The sequence below is a fragment of the Montipora foliosa genome, chromosome 3 (genome assembly GCF_036669935.1).
Source record: "Montipora foliosa isolate CH-2021 chromosome 3, ASM3666993v2, whole genome shotgun sequence".
In the NCBI taxonomy this organism is placed as follows: domain Eukaryota; kingdom Metazoa; phylum Cnidaria; class Anthozoa; order Scleractinia; family Acroporidae; genus Montipora; species Montipora foliosa.
Genome location: NC_090871.1, coordinates 19,258,207 through 19,273,206, shown reverse-complemented (window position 1 = coordinate 19,273,206; position 15,000 = coordinate 19,258,207). Strand labels below are relative to the sequence as shown.

The following is a 15,000-nucleotide window of genomic DNA, read 5'->3' as shown; positions in this document are numbered from 1 at the left end:
TCATTGCACGTTTGAGTCAAAGTTGCTCCTTTGGTTTATGACCAGCCCCACTACAAATTAAGGCAGGGCGATGAAAAATATGACCTCAGACTCGTTCAATTGTTCTCTTCCACGGAAATCTTTAGTAAAAGGCGAAAGATTAGTGCGAGTTAACGACGTATTAAAAGTATTGACGATTCCGTTCAGGTTGGCACGGTAACACAGGTGGGCTGCCGTATCAAATAAGCACTGAATTGAGCGCTCGTTCAAGCAAGCGTGTTCAGGACTGTCAGTGAACTGATTGCAGTTTCGGTGAGCGTTTAAAAGGATAAAAGTTGTCCCGGGGAAGAGGGTCACCCTCCCAGCCGAGTCAACTTTAGTGAGTGTTTATGTGAATAAATCATGGACCTTTTTGCCCGAGTCAACAGCTTCCCGTCTTAGTTTCGATGTTCAGGAGAATACAGCGCTCGCGCATGCTCTCATTATCTCTTGCCTCGGGCCGAGTTGACCTGACATGGCGAACCAAAGCCTGTTAGGAGGATGACCATACCATCGAAAAAGGGTGATCTGGTTAGACGCGCAATGACCCTGTTAGCCGAGCCAACTTTTTTTTCTCATGTAAACGGTTCGCCGCGTCCGTTTTCAGTTGAAAGGAAATGTAGGAAAAGGTAGCTCGTGAATACGGGTGACCCTTCCATCCAGAAAAGCTTTTCTCGTTATAACCGCACATATTCAAAACATGTCTTTTATATCATTTTCACAATCATTAGAGACATACAGATGAGAGATTTAGTTCACGTGAAACAGCAAACGGGAAATAGAAAGCGGCTGCTTAATTGTCAAAGTACTAAAATTCTCTTGGTATTTTAAGGACGGTGCCTACTATTGTCATTGCGCATACGTTCTGCGCATCTCCAACTACTCGGGTTTCCTATCGTTAGTGCTTACTAATGTCGGAATATTTTTGCGCGGCTTAAAACTATGTGGAGAAAGCCGAACTTAGCAAGTGCTTTTTGTGTCCGAAAAGAAAATCGGGGGTAACCATGTATTTTTCAGAGATAATTAAGCTTCAATTTGGAAAGGAACGCCATACATTGCTTTGTACTTTATAGCTTTTTACAAATGTTGTTGATTCATTATCTTTAAAAAATACTACTAATTTTTTAGCGTTTGAGACTTTTGCCCGCTAACATTTGATATTATTATATAGATACTGATGAAATACCAAGATTTCTCCTTTTACGAAAAAGTCATATCTTCACCGAGCGCAGTCAACATATCATTTTTATCTTTTACATGTGTCGTCATGGTAATGAACACGATTAGCCAATAAAACGCGAGCTTCCTCTTCATTGTAAGATACTTTTGTGCTTAAACATAATTCTTGTCTACTACATTAACATTTTCATTGCAAATTTTTCATTATCATGATTTGTTTTTCATAACTTTCATATCTTGTTTCATGTTACACAACGCGTGTTTTAGCGGTTGGTGATGACTTTTTCATCATTTCGAAAATGAGTAAAACAAGTTGTTTCAAATCTAAGGAAAGGTTACGTTTATAAAAAACGTTGGCCGTGTAGCACTTATATTTTAAACAGAGTTAACTGAATAGAGGGTAATGTGAAGTGCTAGATTTCTATCCCATATGAACCATGTGAGCGTTAGCCCTACTGATGGAAATGGGCCCTCGGTGGGAATTGTGTGTGGGCCCATTTCCATCAGTAGGGCTAACGCTCACATGGTTCATATGGGATAGAAATCTAGCACTTCACATTACCCTCTATTCAGTTAACTCTGTTTCAAATCTAGACATTTCATAATATCTCGTTCGCTTTGCTCACTCTTGAGAGATGCTTTCAGCACTCGAAGATAAAATTCGTATCCCCGCGCGGCCATGTAATATCCTTTATTTGAAAAGCGGCTCGAACCACTAGCGGCAATATAAGGCTTGATGTTGTTGTTGTAAGTTTGAATGAAGGTTAGAAAGATCATCACCTTTTACGGAATGGCAAATTGAATCCGCCATTTTCCAGCTCCCTGCTGGCTTGATCACTCAATTATGAATAAGGTCGCTTACTTCAGTCCGAATCGCTTTCTTTACTCTTTAGTTTAAGTTCAATTTCTATTTGAGGCATTTTCTATTACGGTGCCATTGATACAAAATACGATTTCTTTACTTTCCGGTAAATGAAATGTTAAAACACTTACGGTTGTCGTGAACCCTACAGTCATTTAACTGTTCGGACAAAATTAACTACGGAGGCTATTGAATAGTCTTCCTTCCAGGGGGTCGTTAGGAAATGTATTTGTTCGGAATGAGATAATTCCTTTCAACAATATACACTTATATTTAGTCATTCAACAGAATAGGCCGGAACTAGTTTGTCTTAGGGCGTTCCAGTCGGCTTGGTCAACCGACAAATACTGTTCCATTCGCCGCACGAAATGCTTGAATTTGTTTAAGCGAGATTTATGGTCGAATGGATCTCTCTCTTTTTTTTCTGCAAAGAGAGTCCGGCGCCAAAAAATTAAGGTGCGTAGTTACGCTGAAAGCTGTTCTATTGAAGTGGAACTTGCCAAGTTCTTTAAATTAAGACGAAAATTGGTATCATTTTAATCTGCAGGGAGACTCTAACGTCAAGTTTTGTTTACAACATTTTGGACGCTACTTTTGCCGCGCAGTCGGTGGTAATTCAAGCCCCAACTGATAAACACGAGGTGTACTTGAGAGATTTGAAAAAACCCATTGTTTCGTAGAGACAAACGAAAGTGACCGAAAGTGCTTGTAACCCTTAACCCGAAGAAAATTGATCATGGTAGCTTAAGCAGCGAACCCTCAAATCAAATTTTTTCAAGTAAGCTCAAATCGCTTATGTTTATAGCATTTTGTGAATGAATTTTTTATTCCTTCAGATAATTCTTTTTAACTCAGTGTAAAGCCGTAAGGAACTTAGTAAGTCGCTTGTTTAATACAAGATGATTGTCCTAATCACTGCTGCTCTATTTTTCGTTGAGCTGTTTAATCCGGCTCACTGGTTCTGATCGGAGATCTTGCTGCCTACGCCGCAAACCTGAGGTTTAATTTTGATCATTGACTTTTTTTCAGCGTGGGAAAGGACAAATGTTCAAGTTTTTTCCAACGTGGCGCGAAATGATAGAATGAACCATCGCGCATGCGTTAATGATGTAAATTCTGCAAGATATTCTGCACATTCTAGAGTTTTATTCTGCATGTAAACAACTTCCGTTGTAAAGTGAGTTTTGTCGCTTCTGATGTCTCTTGCAGATTTGAGATGTCTGAGCTGCGAAGGAGAAAAGGTAGCCCGACAAAGGACAAGAAAAATTCTTCTCATCATACGAATGGCAACTCAAAAAGCACACATTCGACCTCCAAACTCTCCACCTGCTGGTACAGGGTCGCGAGTATTGTCTTCGGTACAGTCATTGCTGTGATTGTTGGGGTTAAATATGCGCTGTATGTGCGAGAGCTTCACGAAAATAATTTGTGGTTTTCAAATATTGGGGTAAGATTTGGCTAGTTTTTAGAATGTATTTTTCGTAAATTTATAATTGGTGGAGTGTGATGATGTGGCTGATCATTGAACTGTAATCATGACATTGTCAGTGATAATAATTTTTGTTTTTCTGTATTTAAATTTTTCCAAAAATTTTAGGCCTTTAGTTCGCATTTAGATTGGACCTGGCGTTATTTCCGAAGAATTGATCTTTTCTTTCGCATCCTTGAAGTTTAACTCTTGAATCGGATTTTCCCCAACACTTCTAATTATTAGTTCTGGAAAATATTGTTCGCAAAATGTGCTTTCGTTCTAAGATAAATGCATTGATAATAGCTGTTCTAATATTGATAAAGAAAGTAGTTAAAATGGCTTGTTTTACTAATATTCCTGCAATATTACCTCGATCTCTCTCGATCAACAGAGCTGTACATTATATGCATCAGACCGTATTGAAACTTCCTGTTGGAGGAAACAATTTTTTAGCAATTTTAACATTTGGCAATCACTGAGAAAAAAAATGCAGAGAAAAATTGGCACAGTAATGCCATTGACGTTAAACGTTAAATTTATTTGTTAACCGTAGCGCCAATGGAATGCGTGAATTATTTAATTTACTGTAACTCAGCTGATCAGAAAGCCAATATTTAGCTAATATTTGACTCAAAATGATATTGTCAACCAATTTTCTGGCAACATAGAGACAAGATGCATGTTTATATTTGGTTCATAATTTTCCAAATAGTTCAATTTGGATTTTCCCTTTGTTTCTGATTATGAAAAAGAACATTAGACCAAGAAAAATCAAAATTGAACTGGTTTGAAAAACTTTGAAGCAAAAAAAAAAATTTAAACCACAACATATGCACAAGTTATTAATTTACGATGTTTTAGGGTGCGTACCTTTGGAATGATCTGAAAAAGGATCACTGACCTAAGGTCACTTGGATCACAGCGCATTTAATAAAGGAAGTGATGAATCCACTCTGGGAAAGGATTTTTCATTTCCTTTGGTGCACCATGATGCAAGTAATCTGGGTTATAGTGATCCTTTTTCAGATCATCCCAAAGGAACGCACCCATAGACATACTGACAGCAGCTTCTATTTGACCAAAAATCTCAGTTTAAGCAGTGAAGATTTGATGTTGCATGTGGAACAAGATTTTGTTGTTGGCTACTTTAAGCCAATCCTGTTGTGACCTCTATACTGCTGCGTGGTTTGCTTAGTTTGTTGAACATCAGACTATGTGCTGGAGGTTATGGGATCAAAACTCTGGCTTGACCAACACTCCATTTCTTTAAGTAACTGAGGAGATAACTAAGTAAAAAGTACTGCCTTTGAAATGACATCTGCAAATGGTTAGACTCTCAAGTCTTCTCGGATGAGGACGATAAACCACAGGCCCCGTCTCACATCCCCTCAATGTTTATAACCCTGTGGGACATAAAAGAATTAACCCACTGCAGACACTATTCGCAAAGAGTAGGGCTTGGTGTTTCTACTGATGTGGTCTGTCCTCTGTGGGATATCATAGTTGGGAGGGTAACTGCTTGGAGATACTAGCTACTCCAAGCTACTCTGAAATTCGAAGATTAAATTATAAAGATGTGATGATGATAAAGCCAAACTACAAAACAGAAACTGCAATTACAATAGTTCTTGTAAGTACTACTACCAATGACAATGAAAGAAATTTTTCAGTAATGTTCTGCTTGAATGACAGGTCAACCCACAGTATTATGAAAATTTCTGTTTCATTAAATTGCTTACCTAGAATTTTCAGAATGTTTGGTTGATTGAGAGCTCCCTTAACCCTTTGATACCCAAACTGGCCTAAGCCGGCCAGTATGTTTAACGCCAGACTATTTTGCTCGTCAGTGGGGAACCCCCTGGAGTCAATGGGTTAAGGTGTGAAAATTTTTTTTCTTAGTTACACAATAATAATTATTTGCACTGATCCATGCTAGAGCTCTCAGGGTTTTGAAAAACAAATATGGCAAGCCATGGCGAGAGAATGTTGTTGTGTTGTCGAAATTTTTAAGCAATTAGGGTACTTGTAAAATTTGACATTTCACAGGAAATCAAGCCCTTGCACAGACTAACAAACATTTGTTTTGTTAAATAAGGAAGAATTAATATTAACAGTAGGAAAGAATATCTTTCTTATAGGATCTAAAACTACTAATAGTGAAAATGCTTTTCCTCTTTTTTACAGCAAGTGGAGAGGGAAATATCCTTCAGGACAGAAGCAGGATTATATTTTTCGTATTATAAGCAGATTGTCTTAGCACCATCTTTTTTTAAAGGTAAGGTGATTTATGTAGCATTCATTAGGCGTTAGCTACTGCATGTGTTACTAGTGGCCCAAGAGCAGATTAACTTTAAGACAGTTGAGGACGAATGATATCTTATGGTCCACAGGGTGTTCAGGAATTGGGGATTTTAATGTCGAGCATTTACAATGTTAACATCTCTCGAACCATTTTTCCTTTCGTGCCGACTCTACACATTATATAGCATGCTTACATACCATGCATACATTACTTTACATATATGGTGGTTTACAGTCACACCATTACATCCCTCCCCCCTTACATTAGTAAATGAGTGTTCTAGTCCGAGGGCTTCCAGCAGTCTCTTTAGATCTTAAATTTATCGCAAATAAAGTCCTTGTATTTGCTGTCCTTTGTGGACATGGTTTTTCTCTGGGGCCGGTCGAGTATCGCCCATCTTTGTTCCATGTCACCGCTGTCATTCAGGGCCATTTTGCGCCTTCTAGGCGGGGCCGGTCGCATATCGCCCGTCTTTGCTCTCAGACTGGCTTTCCGCTATCATTGGGCTGCTCTGCGCCTTGTAGACGTTCCTCCGCTACGCTTCATCCAGGTCAAAGGCATCCTCATCGTCTGAGTCGTCACATGTAGCTGACTGCCTGCACCCGTTTTATAGTAACTTCCAAATGTAGAGTTCTCTGTTAACTTTGTGAATTTTTTCCAGTTTTATTTATTTTTTTATAAACCATTGGCCATTACAATCAACAAAGCTTTTTCCCCTTGAGACAATTCTCCTGAACATTACTTCACACTATTCTCCTTCTACTTTAAAACTGGAATCTAAAGGGATCACATTAAAGGCAGAACATATTTTTTTCATACTTGGTAGTCATTGATAATGCATACCAAAAAAATCTACAAATCAAGTCCTAATGTTTCTTGCTTGAATATTCCTTTCAGCCCTTCTTTTTTTCTATTCAATCAATGGAGACTTTCTTATTTAAACCTGTGCCCAGAGGCCAGTACTGCATGTTGTTGACCCATTGATGAGTAGAATATTATTGTCTGGTGTTAGAGTAAAATTTAACAATTCTCCTGTAGTCATTGGGTCAAGAAAGCAAATAATAATTCTTTGCTTTCTTATGATAGATTTTTAGTTCATTATCAGGTATTACTTGGCTTAAACCCCTTTAGGCTTTTACACATGCACACAAATTGGCATGGTACTCCAAATAGTGGCACGTACGTTACCAATATTTGGAGTGCCAAGCACACCACCAGAGATGTGCTCGGCACCCCTATAAACTCTGGAACGTGTTATATGCATTCTGTTTGTTCTGTTTACACCCGAGAAATTTACCATGCCATGCCCAAAAAAAAATCAGTACGGTACCGAGATTTTGGAGTGCTGTGCCGGACTTTTGTGCTAATTTGTAAACCCGGCTTATTAAAGTGTCCTTTTAAGCCAGGTAAAATTTGGAGTAAAATCAGAACAGATTTGGATTGTGACTCACTGTCAGAGGGGGGTTGAATGTATCTATAGTGTTTTGTTGTTAGACTATTAAAAATGTCAGCAACAGCAACAACAAGTTGAACTTGCCAGTGTACCATAAAGTTTTGTTACTTAACCAGTACCTTGTATTTTTGGTCTGTGTTTTAAGTAACCGGTATAACCACATATGTAGCCCATACTCCCTGGCTTGTTTCCTTTATGCATCTCTCACTAAATGATGATGTTTCCGAGTGTATATGTTGCTACTAGTTAAAAGGTGTCAGACTTCTTTTACAGCTGTAACAACGTTTTAACTTGGATTTGTGTTCTTTATTAATTACATTCAGGTGTTACTGATCTCATGCACGACAACAAAACAGAGCACTTGAGGACTATTAATATTTTAGAAAGATTTAATATTTATCAAGAAGTGATCCTAGCAGCACTATACAGGATTTTACCAATAGAGGTATGTTTGCAATCAGACTTATTTCTTGGTCTTCAATCAGTTCCTTAGCAAATGATCTGTCTTGGGGTTTAGCTTGTTTTTTCAGTTGTTACTTTGTGCCTTCTTGAACGCAGGGGTCAGGTTCAGGTTAAATCACTCTGATTCCATTTACAAACAGATTTTAATAAAACAATGCCAAAAGCCTTTGATAATTATTGCATTTTGTGATTTCACTAATTATTGCTTTAGGGTCTACATGTACTTTTAAAATCAAATCATTAGACAGTGTAGATGAGTGTTTGGGGTGCCAGACTTGGACTCTGGAGTATCTGAGGTAAAGTCCTGCCCTAAGTACTTTCTGAAGTTGCTCTGGGTTAAGTTGCATCTCGGGTTCAAGGTCTTGTCTGTTTTTGTAAAACAACTAACTCAGACAGATGAGTGAAAGATATATATGAAATGCATCATATATTATTGCACTGTGGGTATAAAATCAAATGAAACCATGTTGCCTCGCAGTTATGAGCGCAAATTCATTTGCGTCGAGAAGCCTGAAAATTTTCAGGACTTCAACTGGGTTTGAACCTGCGACCTCGCAATACCGGTGCGATGCTCTAACCAACTGAGCTGTGAAGCCACTGACATTGGGAGCTGGTCACTTCTGGGTTCACAACTTCTTTCACTCATCTTCTTTCACTCATCATTACTCATCATTACTTATCACGGAAAGTTGTGAACCCAGAAGTGACCAGCTCCCAAAGGAAGTGGCTTCATAGCTCAGTTGGTTAGAGCATCGCACCGGTATCATGAGGTCGCGGGTTCAACCCCGTTGAAGTCCTGAAAATGTTCAGGCTTCTCGACGCAAATGAATTTGCGCTCATAACTGCGAGAAAACATGGATTCATTTAACTCAGACAGGTTTGCCTACAGCCGGTTGGGAAAAACCCCGCCTGCAGGGAGCAGTCAACGAACTACCTAACTATATACAAAATGTAATATCAAGGTTGAAATCAATATTTAATTAAAACCTTTTTTATTATCAGTCTAGTCAACCGTCAAGAGTTTTTGTCAATTTGCTGAGTAACTCAGTCTGTGAATAAAAATGGAAACTTGGGAATTAAGAGGGCTCAATCAAAACAAAATTAATGTTTTGGAACTGTGAGGCCCTTTAAGTTGAAATCAAATAATTAGTAAAAGAGATCAAGATAAATTGGGAAGAGAAAAAGTTGTTTCTTTTTTCTCAGCATTTAAGGTAGCTATAATAATACTAAGAATTTTAAAGCATTTTTTGATCTAGCTGAACTGACTGACACAGGGATTTTCATTTCTTTACCAGATGGAGTATGTTTACTTTTATATTGATGTTGTCTTTGCCCTTCATGGAATTTATATGATGGCATTATTTACATCGTCATGGGTGCTCAGTGGTTCCTGGCTTGCTGGACTCCTATCATCATGTTTTTACATTTTTAATAGGTAAGGCATTTCGTGCATAAATATACTTTTGAAAACCTGTTCAGAGTCAGATCAGCAATTTTGGCAGTTGCTAAAACTGTGGGTATTGTTCGCCATATGTAGTCATTGTAGTGACAAAAATTGGCAGCCATATTAGACCATCCACAATGAAAAGAGGTGTTTGTGATTACGTGTTATACTTACTTTATTGGACTCTTAAGGCCGGGATAACGTGGTATCCCTTGAGCAAATTTTCTTGATGATAGTGGAGATTTTCATTGCAGGACATTATTCAAAAGTGCCACACAGGCTGCATAGAATTTTGTTTTCATTAATGTCCATATCAACAAGAACAATCCTCTTAATCAGTGCCATATTTTCCCTGCCCGTAGAATTATGACACAAAGTGACTATTAAGGACGTTGTGGTTTTTTGCAGGATGGACACTACAAGAATATCCTACACAATTCCTCTCCGTGAAAGTTTTGGATTTCCATTCCTTTTTGTACAAATTGCATTTATAAACTTCTTTCTCAAGAGAAATGCCTCTTCTCTTGCCCAGGTATTTGCTGATTTACTAACTAAAGGATAAATTATTTTTCTGTTGTTTCTGTTTCATGTAATCAGACAGGGTAGGGCTACATCAAGTATAAATTTAATGCTACTTTTGTAAACAGACAGGTACAGAAGTCCTACCTTAATGCTAACACTGTATGAACAGTAGTAGTGGAAGTAGTAGTAGTAGTAGTTTTAGTATTGATTATCATAAAAATTTATTCATATAATATTATTATAATTTATTTTGGTCAGGGCTAAAATTTGTTTTGTTAAATTATCAGGGGTTTTAATAATGAAATTTGATGGCTGATTCAAGAAGAGTAGCCAATTTTTGTCATAATGCCAAAATGAATTTTAAACTTAGTTTTGAAAGAATCTGTCTTTAATTACTTCAATTTACAGAAAAAAAGTAGCCAACTTAGTGATGAGTTAATTATCCGATGTACTTTTCATAGGCTGTCAGTACTCATTGAAACGACTTAATAATTTCTTGCAAGCTCTGTATCTGACAGTTTTACGACAAAAACTAAGTGCATCCTTCTTCTGGGTCATTAAGGAGTTTTAAGAAACTAGAATGGTAACAATATTCAATGAACGTCACAAAATACAAGTTAGTGCTATATGATATCGTATAAGTATTTCGGGATCATTAAATTTTTTATCTTGCTTACAAACTATCCCATAAGTAGACTGGGATGGGTGAGTGAGTTTCAAAGAAAAGGTAGAAAATAAATGGCCTATCATGTACGGTCACATTGTGTCAAAACTCTATTATTGTTGTCACAGTGGTTTTGCACAGTAGTGTGTATGTAGAACAACCACTTTTCTTCTTTTAGGTAAGAGTAAAGTTTGCTATTAGCCTAGAAGGCCCATCAGGCAGGCACTTATCTCCGGTTTTTGTAGCATGAAGCGACTCTTTTATTAAACCATCATTGTTTTTGAATTGCTCAAGGTGTTTTCATTTCTATTGCCATTGTTGTTGCTTGACTGTCAGTAATAATAATATTATTGTTGTCCTTGCCTGTACCTTTTCTAGAGACTGTGCTTAGCAGGAATTGCTGTTTCGACTTTCTTCTTTACATTGGTATGGCAGTTTGCTCAGTTTATCCTCTTGTTGGAGTCCATGGCTTTCTTTGGCACTTATTCTCTTGGCTTCATTCCCAAGAACAAGGTATTTAGGAAGTTGAAATAAAGCACTAATAATAGCACCTCTCATGTTGTTTGTCTCGTGTAAGATGCATATAAATCCATCTGAGACGAACTTGGGCAATGGGTTTCTTGTTCAAAAACGGCCAATTGTGACATCAAAATTAATGTTTGTGCATACAGAATTTTGGATGTAACAGTTTGATAGTGCACTGGATTTTTACAATGATGATGTTCCAATGCCAATTCCTGACGTCATAATTAATAACAAGGAAAAAATGTCAAGAGAAGAAAATCTGTAAATTCTAAAAGAATTATAAGCACTGAAAAATATGTTGCAAATTATTAAACAAAAAGCTTTAAGTATTATGCACAAAAATACACATGTAAGTGAATTTGTTCAAGAACTCAAATTAGGCTACATCATGAGATACTTCTTATCAAAAAGTCAAGCTCTTAATTATTAAGATGTCAAACAAAATAAAGTCAATGAATTCAGATAAGTGCCATTTAGTCTTGGAATTATCCATCACTTTTGTTTTTAGTGTACTTAATTTGTAATCAGCACTATGTCTTGGGCACTATGGTACAATAATAGTCTGGCACTCTTTGGGGGTGGGGTACTCTCATATAAAAAGGGGAGGGATGCTCGTTGGAAATTAGGAGACCACTCTGGGCATGGCCCAAGTTTTTTTTCACCCCTAAAAGAGACCATATTAAAACACGGATATATAAAAAATACAGTGCGTTTTAATGATGGCAAAGACACCTACACCTACGTGAAGAAATATAAAAGTGTAACGATGCACTTTTATATTTCTTTGCGCGCAAACCCTAAAGGAGACCTTCACGGCCATATATGATTGCGTTTTGCCCAGAACACCCTAAGTGAGATCCGAAATTTATACCCCTTAGCGCGACGACAAGCATCCCTTCCCTTTTAATATGGGAGTCGTCCCCCCCCCCCGGATTGCAAAGGCAACAATCTTCTTTTGTCTTCTTTCAGGCTCGCAGCCTTTACTTGATTGTGATTGGTTCCCTAATCAGTGTCTGCATCTTGCAGTTCATCAATGACATGATTCTTTGTTCGCTTGCGCTGAGTTTTGCTGTTGCGTCAGTCATTCTTTTGTCCTTTCAAGTAAGTTTCATTGTTTTGTTTTGCAAAACAGCTTGAAGACCGACTCATATTTGTCTGTTTCATTCTGATATAGAGGTCAGAACCGCTTCGATCATTGGAGTTAATTGTTGGGAGTTTCATTACTTTTTGTAAGTTTCTCTGTCAAGCAGTTCTCACATTATTTCGTCGACCCCAATGTAGCGGGCCAACAAATTCTGTATCCTTTACTCATGTTCAAAAATATTTTTGTCTGCCTGCCTTATAAACGACCTCTCGTAGGAGGTGTCTTCGACTTGTCATCTCGCATTGCTTGTCCATCACCTCTTAATGTACGAAACGAAAATGGACGTTTTACCCAACAAACCAGTGTTTCATTTCAGTTTTTACATGTCCAATTCGACAATTTAATTGACGATGAAAGACTGTCTTCTGTCCATATTTTACACCTTGTCTTCCTCTTTTCGTTTCAGAGTGAAATCAGCAACGATAGCTTGTTGATCAGAGTGTTCAAACTTCTTTTCAACATCACAGTTGTGCTTTTATTGGCTGGAGGAATAAGCTTTGTTGTAAAGGTGTGATTTTGTGGTGATATCTTTCCTTGACATTTCTTGCGACATTTAACTTAAAACGTAACCTCTTTCCCAGTGTCACAGTCCCTGTCATTGAGCGAAAGTCACATGGAACAGAGTTTCTGTTTCGTAAAAGTCGTGGACTTTTTCAGTGAAAAGGGGAACTAATTTGGCAAAACTTCAACAACTTGTGTTTTTTGCAGGCTGTCATCAGAGTCGAGTCCGATGAGCACATTTTTAAGTTCGTCAAGTCAAAGTTTGGTTACGGACTTGGCAGGTATATATTGTTGTTTTCTGTCTAATTAAAAACAATCCCTCCTCTTTTATCCCGATAGTGAATTCATCAGAAAATCGGTAATTGTGGCGGCGTTTTCAGAATCAAAATATAACGTACGGTATAATAATAATAATAATAATAATAATAATAATAGCGTATTCCTGAAAAGCTCCGACGACCCCTTCCTTGGGCTGGTGCAAAAGCACGATGCCAAAAAGACGATTTACTCTGCTCAGAAAGAGGCACAAAAGTTTTTTTAGGGAGTTTGATTTATCTGACTTACCTAGAAAATCAGACGAATTCGCCACACATCTGTGGAATATGCCAATTCATACTGACAGGAAAATAGCGGCTAATAAACCAGATATCATAATCCGAGATCACACGGATCAGAAATGCCACATTGTAGATATTGCAGTCCAATCAGACAGAAATACATCCGTTAAGGTAGTCGAGAAACTCTCCGAGTATAAAGACTGAGAGATTGAGATCGCCAGAATGTGGAAAATGGGAACAGAGACGATACCAGTTGTCATTGGTGGTCATCCTCGCACTTAACTGGACAATTTTTATAGACACCTGAAAACGGGATTCGAAGCCATGACCTCTGCGATGTTAGTGCAATGTTCTCTACCAACTAAGCTAAGGAGTCAAGCCACTCAGTTGGGAGCAGGTCAATTTGTTGGGCTCATGTGGACTCGACGACTGAAATATATACATTTATTTCATTTAAAAAAAATAACGTGTCGGGGCATTTGCTACTGATGTTATATTATAGGCCACTTCACAACTGGAGAGCAAAAGCGCACACTCGATACTTGTGCACTAGCTTTAACCGATTCACGGGGATTCCTTGTTCCGTGTCCCTTGCCTTACCTCCCCCTTCATTTCATAACACCTTCATTCCTGCCCCCCCCCCCCCTCCCCCTCACCTTCCCTTTCCTTAATGCTACCACGCCCCTTTGTCGCTTGAATAACAACCTCGTTCCCAGGGTCTCTCTTCTTTGCCTCCGTTGTTGTTGAGGCAGAAAAGAGAGACCCTGGGCACGAGGTTGTTTAAGTAAATGCAGCTGTTGTAACCAGTTCTTTCTCTTGCTTATCAGGGATTTTGATTCATTGCTTTATCTTTGTGAAGGAGCCTTCCAATTTCTCCCGACGGATGTATACCCTAGGCTAACCACCGGTGTGGTATTTCCTTGTTATGTCACGTCATTGACAGCCATCTTGTTTCTATTAGCTCATACTGTGTACGTCAACTGGAGGTACGTATTACATTGATGTAGCTCTTGATACCGGTACTGTCTTATCTATGGTGCTTTCCGATCAATAGCTTATTCCAGTTTCCGAAAAATGGACCTTGAGATCTAGGACGCAGCCGTCAACTGAAACACCAAACAGTAGCTCTGCATCTAAACATTACTTATACAAATACGCTGCGTGAAATGACCAAATAACGTGCATCTAATTGCGCACATTTCTGCATTTGATCCCTTACCTTGAAATTTGCAACATTTGTGGTGACATGTCAAGAGTCCTCCTTAGTGATTTTAAGATCGTTGGACGAGTCCAAATTTTTTGGTCGATTTCGAGTGTGCATGTTCAGGGCGAAAACGGGACGAAAGTACGCTTACGGTCACGGTCAGGATACTCGAACCCCAATTACAAAAGTTGCTTTTTTCTAAGCAAGAATTGGCCAGCTGAGGTGGAAGTATTTTGAATCCAAACTTTCATTATTCAAGGAAGTTGCAATTGCGTATGCTTACCACATGAAAACTGCTTTTTCAATCTTGTAGCACCATGCTAATTACTTTGTAATTCTAGTGTATTAAATAGTTTTCGTTTGCAGCTTGGTTCTTTTTTAGGCGAACGATTTGCAGAAACAAAGCATAAAATTTCAAAGGGTTTCACCACTGTTCTCTAAAATGGTTTTTAATTAATTTTCAGTAGGAAAATTGAAGACACCGCAGAGGATCCGAACGTTCCTTTTCTTAACTCCCATCCTGAGGTAGTTTATCAAGCAATTCAGAGCGTGTTCTTCGGGGTCTTGGCCGTTTCCACCCTACGTTTCAAATACCTTTGGACGCCTCACATGTGCCTGTTTGCTGCCGGAATATTTTGTAACCAATATTTCTGGAATACTGCGTTGTCCAAGATTGGATTCAAACCATTGCT

At 38.3% G+C, this 15,000-nt stretch overlaps 1 protein-coding gene and 1 pseudogene across 4 annotated transcripts in view; one reads left to right on the top strand and one right to left on the bottom strand.

Moving 5' to 3' along the window:
- The window catches only part of LOC137997020 (protein C-mannosyl-transferase DPY19L3-like), a 37,752-nt gene that overhangs the window by 11,154 nt on the left and 11,598 nt on the right, over positions 1–15,000 (top strand). Inside the window, exons 1-12 of one of the 4 annotated variants that reach the window (XM_068842705.1) lie at positions 2,415–2,515; positions 3,269–3,506; positions 5,715–5,805; positions 7,609–7,730; positions 9,043–9,182; positions 9,600–9,723; positions 10,756–10,890; positions 11,872–12,003; positions 12,453–12,554; positions 12,755–12,828; positions 13,932–14,090; positions 14,776–15,000. The exon at positions 14,776–15,000 is cut by the window's right edge and continues 1 nt beyond it. In XM_068842705.1, coding sequence (XP_068698806.1) covers positions 2,463–2,515; positions 3,269–3,506; positions 5,715–5,805; positions 7,609–7,730; positions 9,043–9,182; positions 9,600–9,723; positions 10,756–10,890; positions 11,872–12,003; positions 12,453–12,554; positions 12,755–12,828; positions 13,932–14,090; positions 14,776–15,000 — 1,595 coding nt within the window. In that variant the 5' untranslated portion in view covers positions 2,415–2,462. Of the gene's footprint in view, positions 1–2,414; positions 2,516–3,148; positions 3,169–3,268; positions 3,507–5,714; positions 5,806–7,608; positions 7,731–9,042; positions 9,183–9,599; positions 9,724–10,755; positions 10,891–11,871; positions 12,004–12,452; positions 12,555–12,754; positions 12,829–13,931; positions 14,091–14,772 lie in introns of those variants that run through there. The other 3 variants (XM_068842704.1, XM_068842706.1, XM_068842708.1) reach the window with 3 other exon arrangements.
- On the bottom strand, positions 48–178 carry LOC137998209 (U5 spliceosomal RNA; annotated as a pseudogene).